This window comes from Pantherophis guttatus, chromosome 8 (assembly GCF_059756535.1).
Source record: "Pantherophis guttatus breed Tessera chromosome 8, ASM5975653v1, whole genome shotgun sequence".
Taxonomy (NCBI): domain Eukaryota; kingdom Metazoa; phylum Chordata; class Lepidosauria; order Squamata; family Colubridae; genus Pantherophis; species Pantherophis guttatus.
The window spans coordinates 29,924,171-29,932,652 of NC_142070.1; the positions used below are offsets into that span (position 1 = coordinate 29,924,171).

The following is an 8,482-nucleotide window of genomic DNA, read 5'->3' on the forward strand; positions in this document are numbered from 1 at the left end:
ATTCTGACAAAATAAAGTAACTTCTCACAAATTGTGATACTTACTTCTTTCTGTTATGTTAAATTCTGGATTTTCCTTCCATTGCATTTTTATTGTAATTTCCACCCCCTCCCCTACTTTAATACATTTGTTATCTGAAGTCAGCAATTCATCATATCTTTTTTTTTTAATTGGGAATGTTACCTTACCTATCCAGTCACTGAGAACTCAGATTACCCTTCCCCCTTTGGCAGTCAAAAAAATTTAAATGTGGTTATTCTCCTGCTTGTAACTATTACCATCTGAACACCAGATGCTGTTTTAAAATAACTTTAAAGATTAAACAAATCACACTATTTTCCATTTTTTTTATTTCTTTCCAAATTATAATACAAACAATATTGAAACAGGAAAATGTTCCATTTTGTTTTAACATTTAAAAAACAACATCATTTCCATACAGGTTATATAACTTTACAACAGAAGGAAGAAACAAAACAATTATTAAGAAAAGTTAATATGAAATACTCCATCTTCAGATAGGCTCACATTCTCCTCTTCTGTGTACTTATATATAAGACTGTTTAAGAGAAAAAATAATACATTAAACAAACTCATGATAGACGAACAATAATTACTATAGCTCCAGTTCACGAATTATTTATTACTACTGAGCAGGAATATAACAACAACAAAAAAATAATTTTTGAGAGACACCCAATTATGAAACTCTCCTAAGAGCCACCGAGGCTCTTTCAGTTATAGGTCACGATTCTACCTAAGCTTAGAGTTGTATTGGATCTAATGGATCTATTGGATGGCCCTAATGTTGACTTGCAGTTTACTCCAGGCTTAGACTGCATCTAAGATGCCTATTATTTTGTTTTTCTTTTTTAAAGAACTTTTAAAAAATGTTTTTAAATCATTGCTGGTTCTATTAAGTTTGTTTTATTCAAGACTTTAAATAGGAAGTTTATTATCATCTCAGGACTCCTTTGGAAAGAGTGATGATAGCATAGCATAGCATAACAGGCAAACTGAAAAATTCCTTTGTTTTTATGGAAAACAGTTTTGCACTACTGAAAGAATCCATAACATGCAGTCCCAGGACTCAGGACCACATGAGATATGGACAATGGAACACTCTGCATGTGATTTGGCAGCACCAGGTTAAGGATGGGAGAAAGGAGATAGGAAATATAAAAGTTCCTATCTTTATCAAATTTATATATTTACTGTTTTTTTTTAAACAAAATGACCTAATATGCTAATCAAGCTTCTTTCTGCCATATGTATAAAGTAATTAGATATTTCATTTTATTTATTACATTTTTATGCTACCCATTTCCCCTATAAAGTGGCTCTAGGCAGCTTACAAGTAGAAAAATAATTAAAACATTAAAAATACATTAAAAATACATAGATTAAGATTTTAAAACTATACTAAAACCAGAGAGGGGACGGGGTGGAGAAATCTTTTCATTCTGTCAGCCACCTCCAGCTATGAATATCCCCTCAGGTTCTCAGGCCAACCAGCAAAGCCAAGTTTTAACGCCCTTCTGGAAAGCCAAAAGGGTGGGAGCAGTTCTCACCTCTGATGATAGTGTGTTCCACAGGGATGGGGCCATAGAGGAAAAAGCTCTTTTCCTCAAATCCGCCTGCTGGAATTCATAGCACACAGGATCCATAGCAGGCCTCTTCCACTAGTGTGAGTGAGGCAGACTAGTCCCATTGGGGAGAAAACGGCTTCTCAGATGGCCTGAACCTATGCCATGTAAGGCTTTAAAGGTAACAACCAACACCCTGAATTGGATTCGGAAGGAAACTCGTGCAGTAATGAAGTTATATGTGCAGCCCTAGGCACTCCCAGGATTGTGTGTGCCACTCTATTCTGCGCCAGCTGCAGTTTCTGAATACTCTTCAAGGGTAGACCCATGTAGAATGTGTTGCAGTAATCCATCTGAGATATGACTAGGGCATGACTGACCATGATCCAGGTAAGAGCACAACTGGTACACAACTCAGTTGAATAAAGGCATTCCTAGCACAACTGCCACCTGCTCTTTGAGGAATTGTGAATTCATGAGGACTCACAATTTTGGGTAATGGATCTGTCTGGGGTAGCGCAACCCCCTCCAGAATTAATTAAGATAAACTACTGGATCCTGATGTCCCTTGTACCCACAGCCACGGTGTCTTGCCTGGCTTCCCCTATTGTTCCCCATCCCGTATTAAAATGTTGCCAATATTTCCTTCAGCTTTTTCTATCGTTAAACTAACTGAAGTTGAATTTAAAGAAATCCTAATTTTCCTATTTTCATTTCTCCAAATCTAAAAAAAAAAAAAAGAATCTTCTTTAACACTGAAACAAATCAACCTCCCAAAAGCTAGACAAATTGGAATTACAAAAAGAAACAAAGTTTTAAAAAGCAAACAGGAAAAAATGTAGGGGTAAATATAAACACTTAAAAAAAAATAACACTCTTGCATAAAATACATTATTCCTATTTTTTTTTTATATCAAAGACTGCAAGATGAGAAAAGTTAGATTTTAAACGATAAAACCAATGAAGTTTTAATTGAATAATTAAAAGCTACTATTTTCTAATAAGCATATTTACCATTATTTCCTCTGATGAAGGCATCTCCATATTTATTTTTCAATTGTCCATTTACATACTCTTCTGTCTGTTCCAGAGCAATATTCATGTAGCCATCCAAGCAGGCTAGTACACCTAGAATTAAAGTCATTCACATATTATAATGTAATCTTCCAAACCTAGTATTGTTCTAAAATTTAAACACAAAGATGTCAGTATACAATGTACAACTAGTAAGAATGAAAGTTAATTATGGCACAACTGTCAGTTCACTTTTATCTAATACAATGTAATAGTAATAGTCTGCCAAAAAAAATTAAAGATATTAAAATAGGAAAAAGGAGCTTAGTTACAAATAGTTATTAACACCGTTATACCTATCCATATCTTTTCCCCTTTATCAGCTATCCTTTACATTACATCCTCATATTAATTTATATATCGCCTTTTGTTCTTTAAATTTCCCACTTTTTTTGAGAATCTCATCAACTCTAATTAACCATTACTTTCTTGGTTATGAGCCATTTAATCTTCTTTGATATATCTGTTTTGCAATTCTATCCTCATGTATTTTTTTGTATATGACCACACCACCTCAAAATAGTTCTTTCATGCTAGTTACACATTTTGGTTTTCTATTCACATTCAGCACTTGCATTTTTGACCCTATCTAGTTTCATTTTACATCACTCACTTTTTAAACAACCCATTCCCACTGCATTCAATTTGTTTTAGCTTTCTCTTGACATACACAGCTGTTGCTGTCTTATCAACCAAGCAGGCATAGCCATTTTTGTTTTCTGACATTCATCACAATTTTTATCAAAAAATATATGAGAAATAGCATCTCTCTCCCAGGCACACTAAACAAACTAATCCTCTACAAATTTTATTTCATTCTTAACTTATACTTGGAAACTATCTTTTGACAAATTCAATATACAGGTAGTTCTCAATTTAGAATCACAACTGAGACCAAAATTTCTATTTTGAGTTGAAGTGGTTACAAGTCAAGTTCAAGAACATCATAATATAGATATATAAAATGATGCACATGGAGGATTTTTCCTTGTTCAATCACATTGTCACAATTCCTATAAACCTAGAATTCAATTTTGATTAAGAATTTTTCAAGAACAGGCTATTTAAGGATTATCGCTATCAGTCTATTTCATTATTCAAAGGGTACATAAATCTATCACAGTTGGAAGATGAAACAGGAAGAATATACCTCGGTAATCAACTCCAGAATTTAATTTTACAACAACTGGTCTTCCTATGATTTGCTTCAAGAAATCACTTGGAGTTTGTTTCCGTAGGCTCATTTTGGTATCTTTCAAGTGCTCTACGGAAAAGCAGAAATAGAAATCTAATATCTGACAAAAACATAGCGAACTTTTAAAAACTCATTTATTACTTCAGCATTACAGTACCCGTCACCAAATGAAAACATTATATTCAACTTTATCATCTAATATTGTCTACATGTTATCTACATCTCTGCTTAATATACAGATAAATCTACAGCTGAAAATGTTCAAAATTGTCAGGCATGATTGTATTCTATATTCAATATTTATACAGAATTATTTGGTAATCAGTGGTAAGCGTTAAAAAAAAAACCCTCCAAACTTTAATATTCACATCTGGTCTTGGTAGGTTTCCTAAAATATCATTAAAATGTATCCCTAAATAAATCCAAAGTCTGTGTGTGCAATTCCAGACCCATCTATTTAAGACTAAGACAAATTAAAATCACTTGGCTTATATTTGGTTAAGTTTTTATAGGAATGCTGTGCTCTTTTAAATTCTAAATTCTGTGTTTAGCCAGGCGGCTAGTAAAAATAATATTTATTCTAAACATGTAAGGCAGAAGTGAGCAACCTCTTTATATTTAGAACCTACACATTTTTATTTTTTTTTATTTTTTAATAAATTTTTATTAATTAAAAAGTACACACATAGATACAACAGTACAACATACACAACAAATAAACATAAATCAAGTCTTGCGACTTCTTTTCCAAGTTTGTCACATCCATAAACTATATTTATATTCCTATCTCTATATCTGTATCTATATATTTACATGCAAAATAGTATCTTAAACTTCATGTTTAATTAATTATATTTCTTAATTGATACCCAATTTTTGTCTATGTATTTCGACCTCTCTTTTGTGTGCCTATTTTTATTTTCCTTTCTTTTTCTCCAACCAGTTATACCATTTCTGCCATACTAAATAATCGGTTTCTTCCTTTTCCTGTATTTCTTTTGTAAGTTTGTCCATTTCTGCACATTCCATAATTTTAGTGATTATTTTATCTTCTGTTGGTATGTCCTCATGTTTCCAGTTCTGGGCAAAGACTATCCTTGCTGCCATTAATATGTGGATAATTAGATATTTTATTTCTTTTTCGTAATGACCTGTGGTTATTCCTAATAAGAAAATTTCTGGTTTCATTTCTAATTTCTGGTTTGTGATTTCTTCTATTTGAACCTACACATTTTTTAACCTTTAAGGGCCCTAAAACGCATATCACTGATATCGGTTGAAATAATTAATACATTACTGCTATGTCTCTTGTGATTCTTAAAACAGCAGTAAATAGGTTAGAGATCTTGAAGTATCCCTTTTCTTCTTTATTTTAACAAAATTTCAGAACCATGCAGACAAAACTCCACATTTTACCATGTAATTATGATGGTGAAATTTCATAAACAATTGCGTGGCTTCAAAAATAAGCGATCCGGTTCCAAAAAAAAAGCTACCCTCCACAATGTACACAGTTAAAAGCTACAATATACTAGGGATGTACTTGAATTCCTAGAGTCCCAACATTCTAATATTCCAGTTTATCATTTTCCTCCATATTCTTTGCCCCAGATTATACATATATATATATACATATATACATATATACATATATACATATATATATATATATATATATATATATATATATATATATATATATATACATATATATACATATATATATATATATATATACACACACACACACACACACACACACACACACATATATATATATACATATACATACATATACATACACACACACACCCTATATACCCTATACCTACATTTTCTACTTTTGTTTCCAGATCATCCCAAAACACATCACTGCTGGGTCAGTTTCCAATGAACATTTTTTTCAGCATTTTGCAGCTTTTTCCAACAATTATACTGGGGGGATAAGGGGGGGGGGGGGTCAGGCAAGAGTGTTAAGATGCAATTATCTCTGAAGACAAACGGGAAAAATAGCAACAAAAGCCCCGTTTGCTACCTGTAACAACTTCTAGCAGCGAAAGCCTTGGGCAGGCGTTAAGGCTCGCTAATGGATGTGAAAGCCGCTCCTTCGGCCAGCCGGGTCTGCGGAAAAATCCTATCAACTCGTGTTCAAAACGATCCGGTTCTGCGCGCCGCGAGGTTGCACCCTCCTCCCCAAAGGAGCCCAGCGAGAAGACCGACGAAGCCTATCCAAGCGCCCGGTCGGCGTGCCCGAAAAAAGTGGCGTCGCTTCTATAGCGGCGGGAAAGCAAAGGAAGCAGGAGGCGAAGCTCAGCGCCTGCGATTGAGGGTCGCCACCGCCATTCAGGAACTTCCGCGAAAGACGCAGCGGCGACAGAACGCTCCTGAACCGCCCCCGCCTTCTACTACAGCCTTTGACTTGTGCCTTTTCCCGCCCGCCTCCACTCACCCGCGCTTCTTCCACTTCTTTAATCAACTCGGGCAGCTCCCCGAACCAAGGATGATGGGCTGCTCAAAGGACCAATCAGTGCTTCCCAGCTGTGTACTGCCAGTTACGGTGGCCAAAGACGGCCAAAATTTTTCCCGCTTTAGTGTCCTTAAAAAGAGGTTTCCTGTTTGAGGCCGCCGGGTGGCGGGGGGAGGGGTTGGGGGAGGGTGTGAACGCAGGACGTGACTCCTGCGCAATTTATAGGGCCTTCCTTCCCAATTAGTATATACGCGTATGGGATCGGTGCAGATTGCTCTCTTAGAAAATTAGCCGTGAGCTAATTCACACTTTTTATTTAATTCAGTAGAGTAATTAGGTATGAGCTAAGTAGAAAGTAAGGTTTTGTATTGTAGTGCGCTTAAGATTTATTTATTTTTATTTATTATTTATTTATTTTAGTTTGTCAGAGGTATGAGATAACAGGAATAAGTATAAACATGAATATTAATACAGGAAATGAGTATGAATAAATGGGGACAGTAGGACAGGGATGGAAGGCACGCTGGTGTGCTTATGCACGCCATGCATAATATATTATACATATATATGTATGTATGTATGTATGTATGTATGTATGTATGTATTTCTCTTTAGCCAGGTTCTTCCTACGTAACCAAGATTTTTATGCAGCCCTAGTTCAGTGAAATCCCAATCCACTAGTTTCTAGGCTTTTTTTCTTCAGGCAGCAGCAAGCATCCTGCTGCCCATTGGGAGTGGATTGGGATTTCACTGAACTAGGGCTGCATAAAAATCTTGGTTTACCTAGGAAGAACCTGGCTAAAGAGAAATATACATAAAGGCCTACGAAAAGAAAAGAAAACACACACACACACACACACACACATGAGTCCAAGAATGTTGATAAAATTATTTACTGATTTTACTAATTAAGGTGTCAACTGAGGCCTTTGCAGGTCCAGAAACAAATTGATTGAAGCATCATTAAGTCTTTGTCGTTTCTTAGCAGCCACATAGATTTTCATGATGATGTTCTGTAATCTGGTCTTGAAGGTCTCCCAATGGTGCATTCATCATCACCACTGTAACAGAATCTGTCCATCTCTCTGCTGCTCATGGTCTTTTCTTTCCTTCCACCTTTTCCAGTGTTAGAGCCTTTTCCAGATAGCTGAATCGTAGTCTCAAGTAGTATAATCTGAATCTAGTCATTTGTGACTCTATTGAGAACTCTGGCTGATTTATTCAATATTCTTTTAGCTGGTTTTCTTGTCTGCTCCTGGTGATGTCAGGAGTCTTCTCCACCACCAAAATTCTCCTTCAGAAATCACCAGGAACTTAACTAAAAGCATGCAGCTTTACACTGGAGAGTAACATTAAGATTAAAAGCTAATCTGAAAATGAGAAGAATTTTTGACCTCGCCTAACCCCTCCAGCTGTCAACATACTTGGGTATCCAGTAGGTACAAAATAAAATTAACTTGCACTGTGGACAGTGCAAGTTACCAATGCCTGTAGTAAAGGAGCTGTATGTAATGTGCAGAGCACCTCAGGGTGGCTGAAAAATAGATGCTCAATTCTGTTGTAATGTCAGCACCCATCACCTTTGACATTTATCAGGAAGAAGTTATATTTTCTGTTACGGTTTTCTTAGGTAATTGAATAAGTTTTGGTGGCATCTATGTGAGATAAAAGAAAAACAAGCAGAACCTATCATAACTATATACCAAAAGGAGGACGAGGAGATATGAGTAAACATATCTTAATTGTTCTTAATTTTCAATTATTTGCATATGATTTGTTTTCTGTTACATAATGAGCTGTTCTTTTCATTCCTCATCTGAATATCTTTCTTGTTTAATATACAACTTCCGCTTTTTTAAAAATAGTTCCTTTGACAAACAAAGCAGGAAGTCTACTCCAAGCGCTGGTATGTCTGTAAAGCATGCTTCTTAGAATAAGGGTGTCAATGATACACAAAAGAGACAAGCAGGAGGAAAGAGAAACAAATATACCATTGGTATGGTTTAAATTTTTTTTCCTTAAAAAAATTGATCTTCAGATTGAAGACACAAATTGCTAGAAAGATCTCTTGCATAAGCTGTATTGAAATGTTTTTCATCATTTGTATATCCACATCAGAGGAGCATAAAGCCATTGGGGGCAAGCATCTTCTAGTGACCT

At 35.3% G+C, this 8,482-nt stretch overlaps 1 protein-coding gene across 3 annotated transcripts; it reads right to left on the reverse strand.

Annotated features, from left to right (window-relative positions):
- Positions 1 to 335: 335 nt before the first annotated feature.
- On the reverse strand, positions 336 to 6,444 carry LSM6 (LSM6 homolog, U6 small nuclear RNA and mRNA degradation associated). Of its 3 annotated transcripts, none has more exons than XM_034442782.3 (4): positions 6,305 to 6,444; positions 3,811 to 3,924; positions 2,601 to 2,714; positions 336 to 559 (listed from the first exon to the last, which is right to left on the reverse strand). In XM_034442782.3, exons 2-4 carry the CDS (start codon positions 3,902 to 3,904, stop codon positions 525 to 527), a joined length of 243 nt encoding a protein of 80 aa, XP_034298673.1. In that variant the 5' UTR covers positions 3,905 to 3,924; positions 6,305 to 6,444; the 3' UTR covers positions 336 to 524. The 3 variants fall into 3 exon arrangements, with proteins under 3 accessions (XP_034298673.1, XP_034298671.1, XP_034298672.1); XM_034442780.3 differs by having other exon boundaries at positions 5,891 to 6,322; XM_034442781.3 differs by lacking the exon at positions 6,305 to 6,444 and adding an exon at positions 5,688 to 6,241.
- Positions 6,445 to 8,482: the final 2,038 nt, after the last annotated feature.

Coding starts and splice junctions, on each gene's coding strand:
- LSM6 (XM_034442782.3), bottom strand. CDS start 3,904: ATGAGCCTACGGAAACAAACTCCAAGTGATTTCTTGAAGCAAATCATA. Junction 2,715..3,810: donor TTCTGGAGTTGATTACCGAG/GTATATTCTTCC, acceptor CTTTAATTCTAG/GTGTACTAGCCTGCTTGGAT. Junction 560..2,600: donor CTTCATCAGAGGAAATAATG/GTAAATATGCTT, acceptor TCTCTTAAACAG/TCTTATATATAAGTACACAG.